Source organism: Coturnix japonica, unplaced genomic scaffold (genome assembly GCF_001577835.2).
Source record: "Coturnix japonica isolate 7356 unplaced genomic scaffold, Coturnix japonica 2.1 chrUnrandom461, whole genome shotgun sequence".
NCBI lineage: Eukaryota > Metazoa > Chordata > Aves > Galliformes > Phasianidae > Coturnix > Coturnix japonica.
This window is the reverse complement of record NW_015439874.1, coordinates 96,404-117,159: the sequence shown is the minus strand read 5'-3', so window position 1 is coordinate 117,159 and position 20,756 is coordinate 96,404. Positions and strand designations below refer to the sequence as shown.

Sequence of the window (20,756 nt, the reverse complement as noted above, 5' to 3'; positions counted from 1 at the left end):
AGCTGTTTGGATATTCAGCTTTTCTCTTGCCAACCCAAACCTCGTCCACTGAGGCTGGAGGGCAGCAGATCCCCATCCAAATTCTCCACACGCCACGACGGGTCCTGGCAGCTGCGTAGTTCTGCTTTGGCGGCTCAAGCCATGACCAATCGCTGGCAAACAGCAAGTAGAGAGGAGTTACAGGGGAAAGGAAAGCGTGTTTTCTCTAATAGCACTTCTATATGCCTTGGAAGGGAAAGCAAAGCGCTCTACGCCCCCCCCAGCTTCTCCTATGGAGGACGAAGCTCTGCTTCATCTCCATCAGCAAAAGGAAACTGGAGGTTTAGGAGGAGATCCATTCGGGTTCGACTGGTTCCTCGCATGGGAAAGCAAAGCCTTTGTTTTGTGGGGAGCTGAATGCACCCGGTGCTTCTAATAATAGTGCCCTGAGTGTTTGCTTAAGCTCGTGGAACAAATACAGGGGAAAGTTGTAATAAAACACCCGGTGATTTATTACAGAAGCTCTGCGGTCGATGATAACTTAGCATTCAAAGCGATACATTCACAAATGTACATTGCTCCAGAGATGCGAGCTCTGATAACCTGAACTGTACAAACAAAACCAAGAGATCATCAGCGTTTTTACAGCTTTGTTAAGGAAAAGGGCTGAAATGGTGCCTGAGATGGGAGAGGAGTCGGGTTGTTGAACCTCTTCGTCTGGTTGGGAGAGTAGAAAGGTTTCCCTCTTGGGTTGGTAGAGCAGAAATGTTTCCCTTTGGGTTGGGAAAGTGGAAGGATCCCCTTTGGACTGGGAGAGCCAAAGGTTTCCCTTTGGGTTGGCAACATGGAAGGTTTCCCTTTGGGTTGAGAGAGGCAAAGGTTTCCCTTTAGGTTGGGAGATCCAAAGGTTTCCCTTTGGGTTGCGAACATGGAAGGATTCCCTTTGGGTTGGGAACATGGAAGGTTTCCCTTTGGGTTGGCAACATGGAAGGATTCCCTTTGGATTGGGAATGTGGAAGGATTCCCTTTGGGCTGGGAGAGCCAAAGGTTTCCCTTTGGGTTGGCAACATGGAAGGATTCCCTTTGGGTTGGGAACATGGAAGGTTTCCCTTTGGGTTGGTAATGGAAGGTTTCCCTTTGGGTTGGGAATGTGGAAGGATCCTCTTTGGGCTGAGAGATCCAAAGGTTTCCCTTTGGGTTGGTAACATGGAAGGTTTCCCTTTGGGTTGGGAACATGGAAGGTTTCCCTTTGGGTTGGAAGATCCAAAGGTTTCCCTTTGGGTTGGTAAGGTGGAAGGATTCCCTTTGGGTTGGTAACGTGGAAGGTTTCCCTTTGGGCTGTGAATGTGGAAGGATCCTCTTTGGGTTGAGAGATCCAAAGGTTTCCCTTTGGATTGGGAAGGTGGAAGGATTCCTTTTGGATTGGTAACATGGAAGGTTTCCCTTTGGGTTGGTAACATGGAAGGTTTCCCTTTGGGTTGACATCTCCACTCTTCTCATGTCTTTGCAGTGGGGTTGAAATCAGCGCCAACATCCCCCGTGCAGCACTTTAATGCCCAAATTTCATGCTGATTTCCTCTTCTTTTTGGCTATAACACCATCCCATAGAGCACAGTTATCCCCAGGAACTCTCCTGCATGCACTTGTGTGTCACGAGATGGCACTATAGGACCGAGTTCCTACTTTTCTGCAGCAAATCTGCCTCAGGAAGGCAGAAATTGGGGCGATCCCAATGCAGGTGGGATGGAGACCCAGCGATTTGGGTGCCCTTCTTGTGTAGGGTGTCATAGGGTGGAGAGAACCCTCTCATCCACCATGGGCTCCTCCCTTTGGTGTCAATGCTGGTCAATGCCGGCATCACGAGTCGTGCAGAGGTTGAAGATTTAAGGGCAACGGAGCCAAATCGTTGGGAGAAGTGGGAGCTGCTTGGCAGCTTGATCTGACAGTGTATTTCCCCTTTCATGCTGATGAACCAGTGGAAACTCCATCAACATCCAGAGCAAAACGATCAACCTGGATGACCTCAGAGGTCTTTTCCAACCTCTGTGATCCCCACATTCCATCTGTGTTTCCTTCAGCCCCTGTTGTGCAACCAGGGACCATTGAATGAGCAGACGTTGGGTTTGAGTTGGGTTTTCCATCCAATGAACAAACCCTGGGCTGACTCAAAGTCTACCAGTTCAACCCAATCAAATGCTTTCATCTCCGCCCCGCGCTGCACGTACAGAGGTGGGATGCTGTTCTCACCCCACATCTCTTTACTTATCCCTTTCTTCAGAGGACTGCAGCCCTCTCCTCTGCTTCCAGCTGTTATCCTTATAGGATTTTCTCTGGGATTATTTCCGGGCTGAATTTCACCACTTTCTCACCCAAAGAAAGCTCTGGAGATGCCGAAACTTCATCAGCTTTAAACTTAGAGATGATCCTGGCTGTTTCCTCAGTGATCTGGAAATGTTTGAGCTGTTTCCCTCGATGCCTGAGGGCGCTCGTATCTGGAGATCCATTCCTGCTCCTCGTCCTCTCATCCAGGACCTCCTTCCCCATACAGGTGCTGTCAGTGGGGCTGCCCTCTGCCTCAGAGTCCATTGCCAGGCTCAAAGTTGAGCTGGAAGGTTTGGGGATGTGTGGTCGTGTTTTTGGCTGAGCTCGGATGTATTTCACGGGCTGACGGCTGAAATGGCCCCGTGGTTGAGTCCCAAAGACTGGCTCTGAATCGCTGCCTGCCTTCTCCTCCAGGTCCTCCAGCTCAGATCCAATGCTCGCATTCACCTCTGAAGTAAAAGGAAATCAAAGCATTGAGATGCGGTCAATGCAACAAATAACGTTGGCCAATGTTTTCTCTTGCTGGAGGTCTGAAAGTATTACCACCCTAGAACTCCCCCTCTGTTTTGTTAACCAACATATGGAGGGATGTTCCCTCCTGCCCCTTCCAAACATAGGAATCGAGGCCATATTTTATAGCTCTGCCCCTTCCAAACGTATTTGGAAGCCATATTTTATATCTCTCCACCCACACCAGCACCATGAGCGTCTCTTTACCTCCACCCTCGGAGCTGTGGGCACCTTCCAACACGAACCCATCCATGGCCTCTCCAGAAGATGAGATATCAGACCCGTCGTCCACACTGGAACTGCATTTGGAGGAGGGATTCTGTCGGAACAAAGCCATGGAGGACTCTCATTTGTCATGAAGATACACCCTGCTCCCACCTCACCCCCATTGTGGTTGTGGTTGTGAGAATGGAGGATGGGTTGAGTTGAATGGAGGCGGCTGCTTGAGCTGAAAGGGTTCTGATCCCTTTTGGGTTGTTGATAAGAGGGAACTGGGAGGGGGCAGAAGGGCACGGGGCCATGGGGATGGTCATAAAATGTGCCCCAAAGGGGTCAATTGCTTCTTGTAGGGCTGACATAACCCATTTCAGAGCGAGGAGGGGGGATGTCACAAATTGAGTTGCTAATTACAGCGCTGCCATTAGGATTAATGGGATGGAGAAGGACACTGGGAGGCTTGGGAGCTGCTGGGAAGCAATGTGAGTTTGCACAAAGATTGGGACACCCAGACGAGGGGTCTAGAAATCAGGGTTTTATTCATTACAGAATGAGGGTGCCCTTAGAAGCAACTCCCCTTCCTGAACCTTTGCGCCATTCGTCATTGCAAAACGGCCACGGAAATAGTCCAAGGCAACAGCTGTGCTTTATGGACCCTCTTGTACATAGGACCCACAACTCAAAGCAGGAGGCAGAGAGCCCTGAACCACAATCCGAACCTTTCAGCTTCACTTTAGGAAGGCAATTTCCCCTCTTACTCCCACCGAACCAGCAGTGAAAAGGAGGGAATGGCCACATCTGGCTCAGATCTTGATTTGTTGGGTTGGTTTAATTCCAAGTGCTGGAAGTATTCATGAACCATGGCCATAAAATGGCTGTGGATCTTGGGAGGGAAAATAGAAAGGACCCAAGGCTGCTGGAATGCAGAGGGACCCACAGGGCTCTACCAGAGAACCCTATAGAGTTTGGGGGTCGGGAATGTAAAGGGTCCTGTAGGGTTCTACCAGGGAATCCATTGGGTCTGATGTGTCCAAAGCTGCTTCCAAAGTGGTGGAGCTGCCTATTATTCCTACAGAAATAATCCAGCATAGAGAACCCCCCCAGTAATAGAAATGGGCTCTAAAACGTGGAATAAAAGCACAACACAGAGTGCTCTGAGGAGCTGATGGGTGATAACGTCGCTTATAACTTATTCTCCCACTCCACGTGCAGCTCTTTCCTTTTGGAGTAATCTGATAACAAATGTGTCTTTTTGGGTGTGGGGTTTTGTGTTCTTTTTGCTGGTCCACCTTTACAGCAGGGTCAGTAAGCCCAGCTCAGTGTCTGCAAGCTCTACCTCTAGGGTTATATTCTGGGCTGTTTTTGGGCTCTGGTGTCCTTCATCCTTCTCTGTCGATGCTTCTTGCAAAGGGTTTTCACACCCGAGGTATAAGGATGAGGGCAGGTCCTCCATCCCAAACACCCTCTCGTAGTTCTGGATGAGAAACTCCACAATTTGGGCTTGATACCCAGAGTCAACAAGGCAGGACATGGAGACGTCGCTTCCTGAGCCTGGACGGATCAAAGTGGGGCCAAATACGATGCCCAGGTTGTTTGGGGACATCTTGTTCTCTTCATACTTCTCTGCCACCCTGGGGGAGAGAAAGAGGTCTGAACACATTGAGGATACAGGTGGAATTCACCAAACCACCCAGCAAAGAGATTCCAGTCCCTGGTCATTAAGCCTTCCTCCTAATTGCTGCAAGACTGTCCTTCTCCATGTCCTTCAAGGGATGTGGTTTAGAGGACGTGATCGTGATGAGCTGATGGTTGGATCTGATGATCTTGGATGTCTTTTCTAACCTTAATGATTCCACAATCCCAAAATCCCACCCCAAAATCCAATCCCAAGTTCCCACTCTGACATTCAATCCCAAAATTCAGCTCCCCATATCCAGGCCCAAAAATCACATCCCAAAATGAGCTGAATGGTTGGACTTGACGACTTTGGCCCAACCTTAATGACTTTGTGGTTGAGTGGGCGATGGGTCAATGGTTGGGCGTGATGATCTTAGGGCTCTTTTCCAACCTTAATGACCCTATGAGAAATGGGGTTTCTTTTACCCTCCTCAACCCCAGAGCTCTCCTCACCTGTACAGGTGTGCGATGAGATGCCGCAGTGTGTTGTAGTTGCTCCCAGGCAATTTGCTCAGCAAGTCTTTCATGCTCTGGATGGGATCTGAGGGGAAACTCATGTCATCCATCTTTTCTTCCCCGGCTTTTTGCAGCTCCTTGGCAAGGGCAATGAGGTTGTCATAGAGCTGGTACAACAGAATGGGTCCTGAAAGCTACAGAGAGACGAGGAAGACATTGAGTTACTTCATCCCACACTGCGGGATGGGGTCAGCTGGGAGCTGCCCATTGGCAGACATTTGGTACCCACTTCCTTTAGGAAATGCTTCAGGACACCAGTGATGTCGTGGGGGGAATGCTCAGAGAGCTCCACCAGGCTCCTGCCATTCTCAAACGCTTGGCACAGCTTTTCCACCCGGGCTTTGGACCCACTTATCCTATAGATCCCCTAAGAGGAGAGAAGAGGGTCTGCATTCCAGCCATAGGGCACAAAGAGTGGAGGAGATGCTCAGCAGAACAACTCTCTGCCCACCTGCACTCCCAGCGCACGAGCTTCGATTTCAGAGGTGCACTTCACCACGATGAAGGGAACCTCCTCAGGGAAGTCTCGAGGAACTTGGGTGAAGTCAATGCCAAAGAGAGGAGCCCTGTTGGGCAGCTTCTTGTGGCCGCAGGTGATCAGCAGGTTCTCCAGACACTTCTTGTGACAGGTCAGGTAGCACTGAAATAGCAGAAATCTGAGTTATGCTCTGGTTGAAGTCTGGCCCTTTGGCAACAGCTGAGCCCAGCACTGGACCCAATGGGGCCTCCTCAGTGCAGAGCAGAGGGGAGAAGCACCTCACTGGACTTGTTGGCCACGTGCTGGGCAATGCATTTAGGCTCCCATTGGGCCTTCATGGCCACTAGAGCACACTGCTGGCTTGTGGTCAACTGTTGGCCACCGCTGGAGTCAACCTGTTGGCCATTATTGGCCCTTCTTGGCCACAAGGACACATTGCTGGCTTGTGGTCAACACTTGGTCAATGTGCTGACCACCACTGGAATCAACCTGTTGACCATTATTGGCTCTTCTTGGCCACCAGGTCACACTGCTGGCTTGTGGTCAGCTATTGGCCAACTGTTGATCAACCTGTTGGCCACCGTTGGAATCAAGCTGTTGACCATCATTGAGCCTTCTTGGCCATCAAGGCACACTTTAGCTCATGGTCAATCGTTGGTCACCAGAACCACCATGTCCTCTGCAGAGCTCCTTTCCAACAGCTCACCCAGCCCCAACCCAGAATGAAGCCTGCAGTTGTTGCCCCCCAGATTCTGGACCCTCCCCCTGCCTTTGTAGAACCCCATCAGATTTATGCCTGCTCAACCCTCAGCCTCTCCAGGTCCCACTGAACAGCAGTTTGGCCTTGTGGCATGTGATTATATGGGGTGAGGGGAAGTCTTATGTTCCTATAGTGAGCTACTCATCACCCCGCGGTGCCACACGAGGTGCAATGGCAGCTCTCACCTCCTCACACTCGAAGCCGTTGACCATGAAGGTGTCACACTCTCTACACTTGGTTGGTCCCCTTAATTTCCTGAGTCGATGGGTCTGTGCCGCGCTGGAGAGGAGAGCATTCCTGAACTGCTGCTGGGATGCACCGTTTTCTGCAGGAGCAGCATTAAATGAAAGGATGAGTTGGCACATAAATGGGAAAGCACCGATTTCCATCTCATCAGCCTGTGCTGCTCACCATTCTCAGACGTCTGCAATGAATCTCTCTCTTCAAAGTCATCAGAGGAGGACATGGTGCCCGTGGATGAAGCTTTCAGTAGTTTCCTGGTGGAGTTTCCTTAAGAGAAAATACAAAGAGCTGTTCCCATCCTCATGATCTCTCTCCTCTTTGGTTCGGTGTCTGATCCATTCCGTTCTAATTGGGTTTTATTGGGTTATTGTATTGGGGTTTCTTTTAGGAGGAGGGCATCTTGTGCAGCTCTCACCTGGACTGGAGCTGGGAGAGTCCAAGGATCGTGACTCACAGCTCCCACCGAGGCTCTCCGTGTCACTGCACAGGGGTTTGTTCACACCTACAGAAGGTGGATACGGTGACCAAACATCCCCATCCAACCTCGGGGTGACAGCTAAGAACTGCAACAGGATAACATCAAATAAAACAAAAAGGTTTTGCTTCAATTCAACCCACTCTGTTCACCATTAGGGGAGAGCTGCCTTCTGGGTGTATCTTCTGGGGTGCTCCCATCCTTGCTGCAGCCCGGATAATTCATTGGTGTCTTCTTTTTGTTGCTGGGAGGAGACCTGAAGGGGAAGGATGGCAAATGGTTTTATGTCAATGCAGGATAATGAATGGTATCGCGTGGTGGAGATACTTTCTGGATACCAGGCATCCATTTCAGGCAGGTTATGAGATACAAGCTGAGCTTTCGAGGGAACTAAACGCCTGCAGAAAGCTGGGAAAGCATTTGGTTGATGTAATTCCACTTGCAGGGAAAGCACTAAAGTTACACAGAGACGTTTCTTCTCACCTCTGTCCTCCAGAAGAGAGCGGCTCGAATTCATAGTGCTCCATGGGAATGTCTTTCTTCTGCAGAGCCCGGATGAACTCCAGGTATTTCTCACCTACTCTGTATGGTTTGCAGACCTCAGACAGGTGCTGGTATCCCACTGGAATCCATTCTGACTGAGTCTGCCTCTGCTTGAACATCCTCAACGTGACCTTATTGGAGAGAGGAGGGAAAGAAAACTCTATTTTTGCCCAGGTGCTTTCTCTTCTCTTGGACCTCATTGGATTGGCTTAAAGGTTTCTTCCAACCCAACACTCCACGGTTCTGTGATTTTTAGGGTCCTTTCCAATGTATTCCATGATTCAATGATCTTTAGGGTCCCATCCAACCCATTCTGTGGTTCTATGGTTCTAGGGTCTTTAGGGTCTCATCCAACCCAACCTACTCCATGGTTCTGTGAGCTTTAGATTCCCATCCAACCCAACTCACTCCATGGTTCTATGATCTATAGGGTCCCACCCAACCCATTCTGTGGTTCTATGGTTCTATGACCCTTAGGGTCCCATCCAACCCACTCCATGTTTCTATGATCTTTAACCCAACCCATTCCATGATACTTCTGCTTAATTCTATCATTCTCTTCTAAGAAGAGGAGTGGGGGAGGGGAGGCATAGACATTATTTGTTACTCTTTATTTTCCTAGTTTTTTCCTATGGATATCTGCCCCCCAAGCAGCAATAACTGTATATGTTTCAAGCAATGGGGAGTCCAGAGTGCTCTCTCATTTCTCCTGCTGGAGATTGCCCAAACAAAGGGGAGTTCCACAGTAAAGCACAGAAGAGCTTCAAGGCCTTATCCCAAAGAATGAAGATTGGAGGAGAGATTATGGGACATACCCACGTCAGCACCTCATCTCCTTGGTAAATGAGCTTCCGGACATGGGAGACGATCCGTGCCCGCACCTTCTCCAGCTCCTGTCGTCGGAAGTTGGCATCGTTGATGCACAGCTTGTAAAAAGCTTCTGCTTCCTGAACCTGCGTGTGGTGAGAAGCAGGAAAAGGAGGAAAACGTCACCAAGATGGGAAGGAAGATGGAGTAACAACAGCTGGCTCCAAGCTCCTCAACTTGATGTAGAAATGTAGAGTGGGTTGGGTTGGAAGGGACCTTAAAGATTATGGGACCATGGAATGGGTTGTGTTGGAAGGGTCCTTATAGATCATAGAACAATAGAATGGTTTGGGGTTGGGTTGGAAGGGTCCCTATGGATCATAGAACAATACAATGGTTTGGGGTTGTGTTGGAAGGGTCCCTATGGATCATAGAACAATAGAATGGTTTGGGGTTGGGTTGGAAGGGTCCTTATAGATCACAGAACTGTGTAACCATAGAAAGGTTGGCTTGGAAGGGCCCTTATAGATCACAGAATGATAGAATGGTTTGGGGTTGGGTTGGAAGGGTCCTTATAGATCATAGAACAATAGAAAAGTTGGGGTTGGGTTGGAAGGGTCTCAGTAGATCATAGAAGAGTGGAATGGTTTGGTGTTGGGTTGGAAGGGTCCTTAGAGATCACAGAACTGTGTAACCATAGAAAGGTTGGGTTGGAAGGGTCCTTATAGATCACAGAACAATAGAATGGTTTGGGGTTGGGTTGGAAGGGTCCTTATAGATCATAGAACAATAGAATGGTTTGGGGTTGGGTTGGAAGGGTCCTTATGGATCATAGAACAATAGAATGGTATGGGATGGAAGAGCCCTTAAAGATCACAGAACCATGGAAGCATAGAAAGGTTGGGTTGGAAGGGTCGCAGTAGATCATGGAAGAGTAGAATGGTTTGGTGTTGGGTTGGAAGGGTTCCTAAAGATCACAGAACAGTGTTATCATAGAATGGTTGGGTTGGAAGGGCCCTATCACTCTGCCCACATAATTTCTCTCTTCCTCCTGCTTATTAGACCCCACCAGGAGGTCTCCCTCCTCTCCAGTTGCACAACCCGACCTCCCTCCATCTCTCCCTGCATATGAGAGGTGTCACCTTGGCTTGTGCCTCCTCGCAGGAGCGCCGTCTCTTCTCCAGCTGCTTGATGGCGCTGCTGGGGCTGATGACGGCCGAGTTCTGGTACTCATCCTCTGCCTTTGCACTCAGCTGCTTGGCTTTCTCCATCTCCTCGCAGCGCTGGATGTATTGCAGGCGGGATTTACGTAGCGAGGACAGGGATTCGTTCTTGAACAAATAAAGGGAGATTTAGGAAGAGCCTGGAGAGGAGCGATGCTTGGGAGGAAAGCCTCCATCTCCTGGTTCAAGAGAACCTCACAGGAATTACCACTCCAATGCTCTCCCTTCTTCTCCTCCCACAATGTAGTTGCCCTAATGGAGTTCTTAGCAGGATTACATTATCTAGATTATTTATTTTTTCCTAGTGTTTTCAGGATCAGGCCCATCTTCCAGCTCCTTACCATCCTCTTCTGCTCCTTCGTCCATTGGTCTTTGAACTCTTTCCTCCACTTCTCGATCTCATTCTTCTTGGCTGACAGAGGCTGCAGAGGGGTCACAGTTAGGGTGGCATGTTTAGAATCACAAAGGTCAGAAATGACCCCTAGGATCATCAAATCCATTCAAAAGCACCAGACAGTTGAGAGCACAACACTAGAACCCAACCACCAGGAAATATTTCCTTTTCCCTCAGCCTTCTTTGCACTCCCTTCTCTTTTCCCATTTACCCAAATGAGGATAAATCCCCCCAGGTTTGGTCACTGCAACACCCCAGAGTTGAGAATCCTCTGCTGGTTGCCCATAAATACCTGGTAGAATTCCTTCTGTTGAAGCAACCCCACTGTCTCAATGGCTGTATTTCCAATCTTGATATCGTGCTCCAAGACCATGGTGTAGAGCACCCGAAGAGGCATACTGGACTGCAGAAACCAAAAACACCCAACATCAGATGGTGGATCATCCCCTCAGCTCCCCTAAACTTGGGAGCTTTCGTGATCTGCGGGTGGATTTACAGCAGCAACACAACTTGTGTTTGCTCTAAGGGAACCCCAAGGATTCTACCTGGTGGATGATGGCGTTCCGTCCCGACTCCGCTATCTTCATGATCCCTTTGGCAAACTCTGTCTCTGTAAGAGGGCAGAGGGGGTTGGATGTCAACTGAAAGGTGGGTGCCAACGTGTTGAATTTTGGGATCATTTTGGTAAGATTATTCCAATTCCCCCCCTTTTTGCCTTCAGATACGTTTCTCATCGCTCTGCCTCTGTTTGCAGCAGATCCTCCTTGGCTATGGTTTATGAAAAAGCTATTAAATGTGTATATAAAAATGAAGAGGCTTTCGGATGGAGCTCTGCAGTCCCACTCACCGTAATTCAGGCGTTTCTCGATCCAGTTGAGGAGCTCTTTGACGTATTTACACCACATTTTGGCGTACTCCAGGGCTGCATCAATGCCTCCTTCGCATCTTATCAGCATCTCGTCTGCCTCCTCCACTGCAAAAAGAACCCACACAGGTGTGGAGTGGTTCCACTCAGCGCTCTGAGCTTCCCCAAGGGTGGAAGAATGGGAACATGGTGCATTTAGAGCTGAAATTTGTGAGGAATCAGCTCAAAAATGCTTTATTTTTGGTACAGAAACTTCAAAATTTAACAATCTAAAACACAGTTTATCATCACAGTGGACAAGAACCACTGAGAACCTTCCCAATGGGCAACAGAAGGGAATATCCCCAGTTTTAACCCCAAACGTTTTGGAATTTGTGTCTCAATGCCTCAGAACCTCAAGAAGGACCTTAATGAAGCATTAATGAATAATAATAAAGGGATTATGCAGGAGGATTATGGAGCTGAGAACTGCTGATGGATGGAGTATCCTCTTGTCAACTTTGGGTTTGAATTCATGACTTTACCTGTTAGTTCTCCCTGTGTTTGTCTCTCTGAGCTGCTTTTGCTCTTGGGGAGACCTTCACTTGGCTGTGGGGGCAAAAGGAAAGAAAGAGAAGAAATGGTGAAGGAAAAGGCAAAGTTTGGGGGGATTTTGAAAGGAATTCAGTTGGAGGTTTCATTTCACTTCAGCAGCCTGGTTGGAGGGGTTGGTGGGGTTGGAATGATAAGAGTCTGATGTTTGATAGGGGGAACGTAGCATGATATGAAAGTCCACCATGAAACCCAGTTCATTAACACGGGGATAACGTGACCCCATGAGAACAATGGCTGATAGAGATAAAATCAGTTTTCCTGCCCCTTTCTTTGCATGGAAGAACACAAAATGAGGCTGATCACCCACAGTGCGCCAGCCCCACACAGCCCAAAAGAGGCAGAAAAGCATTAAGTTCCATTCTAAAGGTCTTCAGCTGCTTAAGGATAGGGCTTCAGGTTAACAAGGCCCAAACAGGATGTCAAACAGAACATGCCATTATTCTACTCCAAATCGATTGGGACACCAATATTTTCTGTCTATTCAAAAGCAAAAACTATTTTATCCTTCTGATGATCTCCCAGAGGACTTTGGGTGAGAAAACAATGTCACTGTGGCAATAATAATAATAATAATAATAATAATAATAATAATAATAATAATAATAATAATTATTATTATTATTATTATTATTATTATTATTATTATTATTATTTATTTACTAAACCAGATCTCATTCTTTGCCTACCTCAATGACCTCCCTTTCCATGGACAGCTCTGCATCTCCAGTGCCATCAGCGTCCCCAATGAACATGTCCACTGTCCTGTCAAACAGAAAGGGATGAAATCAATCATAGACTCATTAGGGTTGGGAAGGACCACTGAAGCCATCCATCCCCAACAGAGATGAAGGCTTCAGTGCCCTAGAAGATGAGTTCTGCCCCTATTTCTCTACGTACGCATTTCCAATTGAGATTTCTATGGCGTCCAGGCTGCGGAATATCTCACTGTAGCGCTTCTTGTTTTCAGGTGCCCTTTCTTGATGGTCGAGACCTGGGAATGGGAAGGAAATAATTTCACAGAAGGCCAAGAGCTCCTTGAGGTCCACAGAATGGTTTCTGGAGGTGCATTTGACCTGCTCTGCACACACAAAAAGCAAATCAGAACTGCATTTATGGGACTGAACAGCTGAAATATTGGCAGCCCAAGAGTCAACTTCTTCAGTGCAGAAGTCGCCTCTTCCTCATGCATCACGTGTCCATTGCCCTGCATGGAGGTTCCTCAATCTGATTTCTGGTGAAGGTCTGCATTGCTGCCCCAATGGGGGCAGTTCTGGGGGGACACACAAAGTGGAAGATGGGCTCACCCCTCCATGAGGGGCAATGGGTTCCTCCCATAGACCTTCGTCAGCTCTAAGCATACTCTGCCTGAGGTGACCACACGTGGTAATTAATGCTGCTAATTGCTCACGTGCGTCACTGAGGGCAGAAGTAAAACTCCGCGTGGGCTGAAAGCTGCTGTTAAAAAAGGGGTAAAAAAACCCAAAACAAAACCAAAAAAAAAGCACTTTAAAATATAGAAATGGATGACGGTGGTGAAAAAACAAACCAAACAAAACTTTACTCTTCTTTGTCCTTTCAACATTCCAGGAAGCAGGATGTGGTTGACCTCAACCCAAAGTTGCTTCACTTGACGTTGTGTTTGAGGCAGAGCGCAAACGTCTCACAAATGTCACCCTGAGGGTGCTTGGAAAAGTCAGAAAAAAAAAAGCAAAAAAATATAAATAAAATATAAATAAATGGTGGTTTTTCTGTGTCAGCAAGGAGTGGAGAGAAGAGAAGAGAAGAGAAGAGAAGAGAAGAGAAGAGAAGAGAAGAGAAGAGAAGAGAAGAGAAGAGAAGAGAAGAGAAGAGAAACAATTTTTTGTTGTTTTATTGGCAAACAGAGTATCTGTTTTCTTGTTTTCTTGCCCCAAAATGAGCGTCAGTGCCTATAAAAAGCATCTCAATCAACGTTAATTAATTGCAGCTTATATTAGGGCCTCCCATACACATGGGAACGCCCCCAACCTGACTGATTTGCCCCTGCGTTGCTGAGCAAATTGCTCACATTTCATCTTTATTTCTTTACATATTTTCATCACAGAACAAACGAGAATGCAAAATGGGGCAAAGATGCTCTTGTTTTTTTGGCCATAAAAGCACCAACGGAGCCATAAATTGCACCCAACACCTCATGATGGTAAATCAACGTCCCCACTTCCTGCTTGGTGGGGTCTACCTAAATTCTCATGGTTCTATATAGAATATAAACACCAGCTGTTCCTATTCCAAGACATAAATCCCAGCTTAATAGTTTAATTGGAAGCCTCACGTCTTTCTTCACCCTCTTGAAACAGATGTCTTTATATTTCTCTTGTTTACCACCAGTGGGGGTTTGTACAGCAGGAAGGAGTGACTCAACCCAGCAGTGCTGGCGATGGGGAGCGTGAAACGTTTCGAAAGCAGCTGTTGTACAGCCAGAGAAACAACAACCTCGGCCTTCTCAATCAATCTACTCATCAACTCTTCATTTAATCCTAAGTAAAACAACTCTACGTGGTGTTGGAAAAGGCCTCTAAAACCATAAGTCCAACCACCAGACCTGTTTTAGGATTGGATTTGGGGGCTGAATTTGGGGGCTGGGATTGGATGTTGAGTGGGGTTTTGAAATCACAGAACACTTAATTAATGAGACCTCAAAGACCTCAATCATTAATTAAGAGACCTCAAAGATCCAACCATTGACCCATCCCCACTGTGCCCACCCATGGAATCATTCAGATTGGAAAAGACCCCCAAGAACATAAAGTCCAACCATCAGCATATTTTGGGGTGGAATTTTGGAATCATAGAATCATTAGGGTTGGAAATGACCTCAAAGATCAAGATTAACCATTGACCCATCACCATCATTCCCAGACAATCAATGATCTTAAATAGAATCATAGAATCATTAAGGTTGAAAGAAACCATCAGCTCATCCCCACACACAGAATTATTAAATCACAGAACCATTAATGTTGGAAATAACCTCGAGTCCAACCATTAAACCCATTTCAGGGCAGGATTTCAGAATCACAGAGTCATAAAGGTTGAAAAGACCATTCAAAACACTGAGCCCAACCACCAATCCATCCCCACTGTGCCCATATATATACTGTGCCAGTATAGTGGGATCCTTTAGGTTGACTTTGAGGTCTCCCAGCCTTCAGGTTGACTTTGGGGTCTCCCAGCCTTCAGGTGAGTAGTGTGAGCACAGCAAATTAAATCATTTTGCACAGCAGGGGGTGTTGGAATGAAGTGATGCCTTTTGGTATCACCTTTAGGTTGGTTCTTTCCAACCCAAATCCTATCTTTATATTCTCAATCCTGCATCTCTGAGGCTGATTTTCGTTTGATTTCTTCTCCTTCTCTCTTATCACTCAGCAATTCTGAACCGAGGGCAGAAATCCCATCACAACCAACACGAGGCCTGAAGGAATCTGCAGCGCCCTATAAGAACATTGCAATGTTTTTAGCAGCCCTTGCTGTGCAGTTCAGCAGAAGCATCACTTCCCTTTCAGCCAGGCCATGAGATAATTGCCCCAAACCCTCAGCTCAGCGCTGTGGGTTGATTTTGGTATCACAGCTCTGCCTCCAGATTTCCTGGCACTGCCTTCCCCTTCTCTACACTCAGTTTTGCAGTCTGCAATGCGAGACCTAAAGGTTTTTCCATCCGCACATCAGGGCTCAATGCTTCCCAGAAACAGGTGTAGAAAATCCACTTTTTTGGGGTAAAAACAAGCAAAAAAAAAAGAGGCTGCATCGTTAGGATCGTGTCTAATTGCACCTTGCTCAGCATCTCCCTGCCCAGCTCGGAGTCATCTGAGTTCCTCACCAACGCTGCTGTAAAACCAACATTGCTTCCCATCTGTTGCTCTGATTTCTCGCATTCTCTGCCCAAATCAGTGTGGGGAGGGAAAAAAAGGAAGAAAAAGTGGTGAAAAAATAAATTAATTGGTAAATCAATTAATCACTGGGGAGGTCAGAACTGCTAATTAACAGGACAAGAAATTAAAAGGACAGGAAATGATAGTGAAGTCAGAAGTTGTAAATAGCAGCGTGTGTTAATGAGGGGATTAATGAGACGTGTCGAGGGGGTGAGCTGAGAATGGCATCGTGACATCATTTCATCCCATTGAAATAGAAGGGTTTGAACTGAAAATGCTTCTCTGTTGGTGATGGAGGGACGAAGCAGAGACTCCCATTGGTCAAAACAATACAGGGAAGAGGGAACTAATTCGAATGGATGAAAACCAACACAAATTTAAGAGGTTCTGTTGGTGGGGGGAGCTCAGTGGGTATGGCTCAATGGGACACCCCAAAGACAAAGGATGGGATTCTTGGTCAGACCCTGAAAGGATTCATTAAGGAAACTAAAAACACATCTGGAATTGGAGATAATCAATTAATCTACAAATGGGGTGGCCAATAAGCCAATGGGTGTGATTGCTAATTGATCCAGGTATGGGGCTGCTTATAGAGGTCTCAGATACTGCTCTTGGGTGGCTTTAGAATTTCAGGGTCATAATGAATTTAATTAGCAATCAGCCTGCACCATGATCTGCTGGTGGAGTGCTTGATAAGATAATGATCCTACACCAACAATTAAGGCAGAATGCAGTTAATTAGTATGAAACTGGCCCCAGAAAGAGCTGCAAGCAGCCTAATGCCTGCAAATTAATTGCAGATGTAGTGAGAATTCAATGAAAATCCAAAGGGATTCAATGAGAGTTCAGAGAAATTCAAGAAAATCTCAACGAAATTCAATGGGAATTCAATGAGAATTTGATGAGAGTTCAGTGAAATCCAATGAGAAGTCGATGAAATTCAGTGAGAACTCAATGAGAGTTTAGTGAAATTAAAGACAAATTAAATGGAATTCAATGAGAACTTGATGAAATCGGGACAACCTGGATCTGGATGGGTTGAATTCAATCCAATGGGTTGAATTGGCACCCAAAGCTGCAAGGTGACTCTCATGTCACCTCCGGACCCCTCAGAAATACTTATAAGGTATATATAGAAGATTATAAATATATGTAAGGCTCTGATGCCATCACATACCACTCGGTTCCGGGTCTCCCATGGCCGAATCCTCAACGCTTTGATCTGAAAGCAGCAGAATTCCAATAGACCCGACTCCGAATCACGGCTTGATTGAGTAAAAGGGGATTTGTGGGGTCGGATCAGGCCTTGGGAAGTGACCCCATGTGTGAAAGCGGCCTGAGACAACAGCAGAAGTGCTGGTGAAAGCGGCCCATGAACTTCCTGCACCTCGCTTCCGCGTAAGGAAACAGTTGGTGGCGGGCGTCTGTTTCGAAGTGCGATTTGCATAACCAGTGTTGGTGGGAAGGAACCATTGCAGGGCCCTCTGCTTTCGGTGTAGCAGCACTTTCTGTACCCACAAAAGACCTTATTTGCTTGGATAAAGCCCTGTTTCCCAACATACAGATCTTTAGGTTCCAAAGGAGGGGAGTTTCTTTTGCTCCCGTGGCTCTACAGCCCATAGAACATCAGCACTCCAGCCCCAACAACTAGTGAAGCTCCAATGTGAAGCTGTTGAATTTCACCCTATGGGGAAAGAATATTGAGATTCTGGGTCTTCTCCTTGGGTTTGTGGGTCCTGCGAAGGCAGGAGTAATGGGAGAAGTGGGATTGGGATGTGTAGGTGGTGAGGAGTCGGTGGGAATGGGGCAGGAGTGGTCCTTAATGAGCCAATATCTGCAATATTAATGGGAGAAAACAATGGCAAAAAGGTTGATAAATGACCTCTAAGGTCAGGTTGGAAATGAACTCTAAGAACACGGAGTCCAACCATTGGCCTGTCATCCAATGAGAGGAGAGGAGGGAGGAGAAAGAAAGGGAAGGGAAGGGAAGGAAAAAGGAAAAAGGAAAAAGGAAAAAGGAGAAAGGAGAAAGGAGAAAGGAAAAAGGAGAAAGGAGAAAGGAGAAAGGAGAAAGGAGAAAGGAAAAGAAAGAGAATAAGGAAGAGCAAAAGGGCAAAAAGGGAAAAGGGGAAGGAAAATAGGAAAGAAAAAAGGAAAAGAAAGGAGAGGAAAAGGGAAAAAGGGGAAAAGGAAAAAGAAGTCAGTGTTAACATGGTGAGTTTCTCCTATCAAATCCCCCCCAGCCCGTGTCCTTGTTTCCTGTGTTTGACCCATATAATTATGGGTATGTCGGTGTCATTACCAAACCCCATTTATAAAGTGCTGTTTTTACAGATAAAAGCCATAAAATGGTGTTTATAGTGCAAAGGCATTTATGGCCCCAAAGGACTGCACTGTGTCAACACCCCCAGCACCCAAATAATAATAAAAGAGCCCATAAAATCCAATGGAGAGCAAAGAGTGAGGCTCCTTATTTACCACTTACCATCCCAATTCACAGCCCCATCATTTGCTCTCCTACATATTCTCATTGCATTTCACCTCTCTTTGTACAACCCTACACTTTGTTTTGCAGATCAGAGATGCAAAAAAATAAAGGGGAAGTGGGGGAGTTTCTGCAAAAAAAATCCCCTTATCTCCTTGTAAGGCAACCCGAACTTTCACATAGGGTAAATGCAAGGTCCTCCAACAGCGATTCCCATTTGCTGCTGTGCTGGTGATGCTGAGCTCTGCCATCCTGCAAACCCTCTGTGTTCCCAAAGGGTGAACTCAATGTGTGGCTGTTTTAGAGGCTGAGCCCTATGGCAGTGCAATGAACTTCCCTTCATGCTGCTTTATGAGTCAAATCAAAATAGGGGAGGAAAGCGACCGTGACGGCTGGGTGATGGCACTTCCCTTATTCCCCATTGAGAGCCTCGTGCCGGTCCTCTGCTCTGGTTGGGGGGCTGTGTGTTGTAATGTGGGGATCTTGGAGCTCAGCTGAACCTCAGATCAATGGGCAGAAACCATTTATTGAGCTTTCAGGTGTGGGTTCAGGTGGAGGCCCCCAAGTGTTATGCAAACCAACAGCCCTATGGATCAGCTTAATCCTCCCCCAGCCTTTCTCCTGCTCTAAAACCCCCATTTCCCCAATAAGAAGGACCTGACATGGCCCTCTATACCACCGAGCAGAAAACTACAGCACTTACATTCCCCAAAGGGAACGTTGAGCAATATTTACCATTGATGTTGGCGATGAGGGTGGCTATGGCCAACTGGATGGCATCCCCTGTCACTGCAGGATAGGTGTTCAGGAAGGAGGAGATGGCATGCAGGAGGTCTGACAGTTTGGCTTCAATAGGGCCCGAAATATCTTCATCTGAAGTTAAAAAGGAGAAAAAAATATGGTTTTATATATATATATATATATAGTAGACCCATGGAATGGACAGGGTTAGAAAGGTCCTTGAAGGTCACAGAACCAGGGAATGGTTGGGTTGGGTTTGGGTTGGAAGGGTTTAGAGAGATCATAAAAGCACAGAGAGGTTGGGTCGGGTTTGGGTTTGGGTTGGAAGGAACCTTAAGATCACAGAGTCATTGAATCACATCACAGTAGGGTTGGGGAACCCAAAGCCCCCTCAGCCCCACCTCTGCCATAGGGTGGGTGTTCCCCTACCAGCCCAGGCTGCCCAGACCCCATTCAGTGCTGCCTCTCCCAGGTCCTTCTGCTCTCCATGAGCTCTTCTCCCCTATCTGGGATTATCCCAACCCAACACCACGCTGGGTTTATATGGACCCACTTCTTTTGGGTAAACACCCTCAACCTGAGCCAACAAATCCGAGCCAGCCTGGGCTCATCCAATTCCCATTCACATCCAGCATCATTTTGGGGCTGCTATGGGCAAAAAACCCAAAGCAAAGAGAGAATGGCTGTGGTTAATTGGAGGAGCAACAGCCACCCAACCCGTTTGTACTCATGGATTACAGGGCAGCTCAGCCTGCAGGTCATCCCAGCTCTCTCAAGAGCACTTCAGGTCTTCGTTTTAGCCCCCCAATTAGCATTCTTCGTTACAGGAGAAGCCATTGGAGTAATTAAACATCCATAAAGAGAGAAGCAGAATGGGAGGAGGCCTTCAGGACATTTAAGCTCGTTGCTTTAAGCCAATGAAGGATGACACAGGACCACTTTTGCTCGTGTCAATAGTAATCTACTTGTTTCTCAAGCCGATAAGGGAGTTTCTTATTTATGTTCATAATAATAATAATCTGTTTTTGTTATATTAGTAATAATAAGTGATTATTATCATTATCTACCTTTTTGGAAGAGCTCTCGGAGGTGCTGAAATTTCCCATTGATGCTCTTTAGGTGCTGGGTGACACGGAGAACATCCTCAGCGCGGTGCTCAGGTGTGGGGCAATGGGATGGAGCCCAAGAAGCAGCTGGGATCCCCAAGTGTGAATGAAGCTCAGGGGGAAGGAATCTCCCTGGGAATCCATCTGCACCATCCCGGGATCCCAACCCATTCATGATCAGCATCGCTTTACATTCATTCCATTGTGGTTGGAAGGGGATGATCGTCTCTTCCAACCCGACTCATCCTATGGGTTTCCTAATCCAGTGGATCCGTATCCGATGTCTTAAAGAGAAATGAGTGAAGCAGGTTTTAATGACCCAATTTCCACCCTTCAGCAAATAGAAACTCAAGTTTGGGAAACTTTGCCTTGATATCAAAAGCCCTGAACATCCGTATGCAATCGCAGTGCATTTCTGAGTCGGTCTCTCTCACGTAGTATAATATTTGCAAGAGGAAACGTTGGCTCGGTTGATCTGTAGAGAACAATTTCCATCTCTTAAAGAGGGTTTTTCACCCCTTCCAGAAGATTTTCCATCTCTTTCATTGCCTAAAAGAGCAGGAATCATAGAACCGTGATATCATAGAACTGTGGAGTCATCAAATATCCAGATTTGGAATGGATCCATGGGGATCATCATGTCTAAATCCTGCAAAAAAAGCCTTAAAATCTCCCAGCCTTCACTGCTGTATCTCTGTGGCTGCTGATGAAGACTGAAACGGAGTCACTGTTGGTGTCCTGGTTCCCTTTGCAGGCTCTGGGGTCGGATGGAGAGCGGATCTACGCACACCGTCAACGTGGGGCTGGAACAACCTGGGGCTGGAACCTGGGGCAGGTGTCAGGCAATGTGGATTTTCCACATTCCTTTTGGGAGTTGTGAAATGAGCCTCTTTGGATCCTCCCACTTGTGCTTG

At 47.0% G+C, this 20,756-nt stretch overlaps 1 protein-coding gene across 2 annotated transcripts; it reads right to left on the bottom strand.

Moving 5' to 3' along the window:
• Positions 1 to 470: 470 nt before the first annotated feature.
• GMIP (GEM interacting protein) lies at positions 471 to 20,661 on the bottom strand. Of its 2 annotated transcripts, XM_015850457.2 has the most exons (22): positions 19,804 to 20,661; positions 18,731 to 18,868; positions 12,500 to 12,593; positions 12,289 to 12,364; positions 11,533 to 11,596; positions 10,991 to 11,116; positions 10,689 to 10,753; positions 10,436 to 10,546; positions 10,091 to 10,171; positions 9,669 to 9,857; positions 8,535 to 8,672; positions 7,660 to 7,850; positions 7,320 to 7,432; positions 7,117 to 7,203; positions 6,870 to 6,968; positions 6,644 to 6,783; positions 5,672 to 5,860; positions 5,450 to 5,587; positions 5,158 to 5,354; positions 4,364 to 4,658; positions 3,019 to 3,130; positions 471 to 2,750 (listed from the first exon to the last, which is right to left on the bottom strand). In XM_015850457.2, exons 1-22 carry the CDS (start codon positions 20,024 to 20,026, stop codon positions 2,296 to 2,298), a joined length of 3,321 nt encoding a protein of 1,106 aa, XP_015705943.1. In that variant the 5' UTR covers positions 20,027 to 20,661; the 3' UTR covers positions 471 to 2,295. The 2 variants fall into 2 exon arrangements, with proteins under 2 accessions (XP_015705943.1, XP_015705945.1); XM_015850459.2 differs by lacking the exons at positions 18,731 to 18,868; positions 19,804 to 20,661 and adding an exon at positions 16,688 to 17,054.
• Between the last annotated feature and the right edge of the window lie 95 nt (positions 20,662 to 20,756).

Coding starts and splice junctions, on each gene's coding strand:
- GMIP (XM_015850457.2), bottom strand. CDS start 20,026: ATGCTGATCATGAATGGGTTGGGATCCCGGGATGGTGCAGATGGATTC. Junction 12,594..18,730: donor CCTCATCGCCAACATCAATG/GTAAATATTGCT, acceptor TCCCATTCCCAG/GTCTCGACCATCAAGAAAGG. Junction 7,851..8,534: donor GAGATGAGGTGCTGACGTGG/GTATGTCCCATA, acceptor CTCTCCAATAAG/GTCACGTTGAGGATGTTCAA.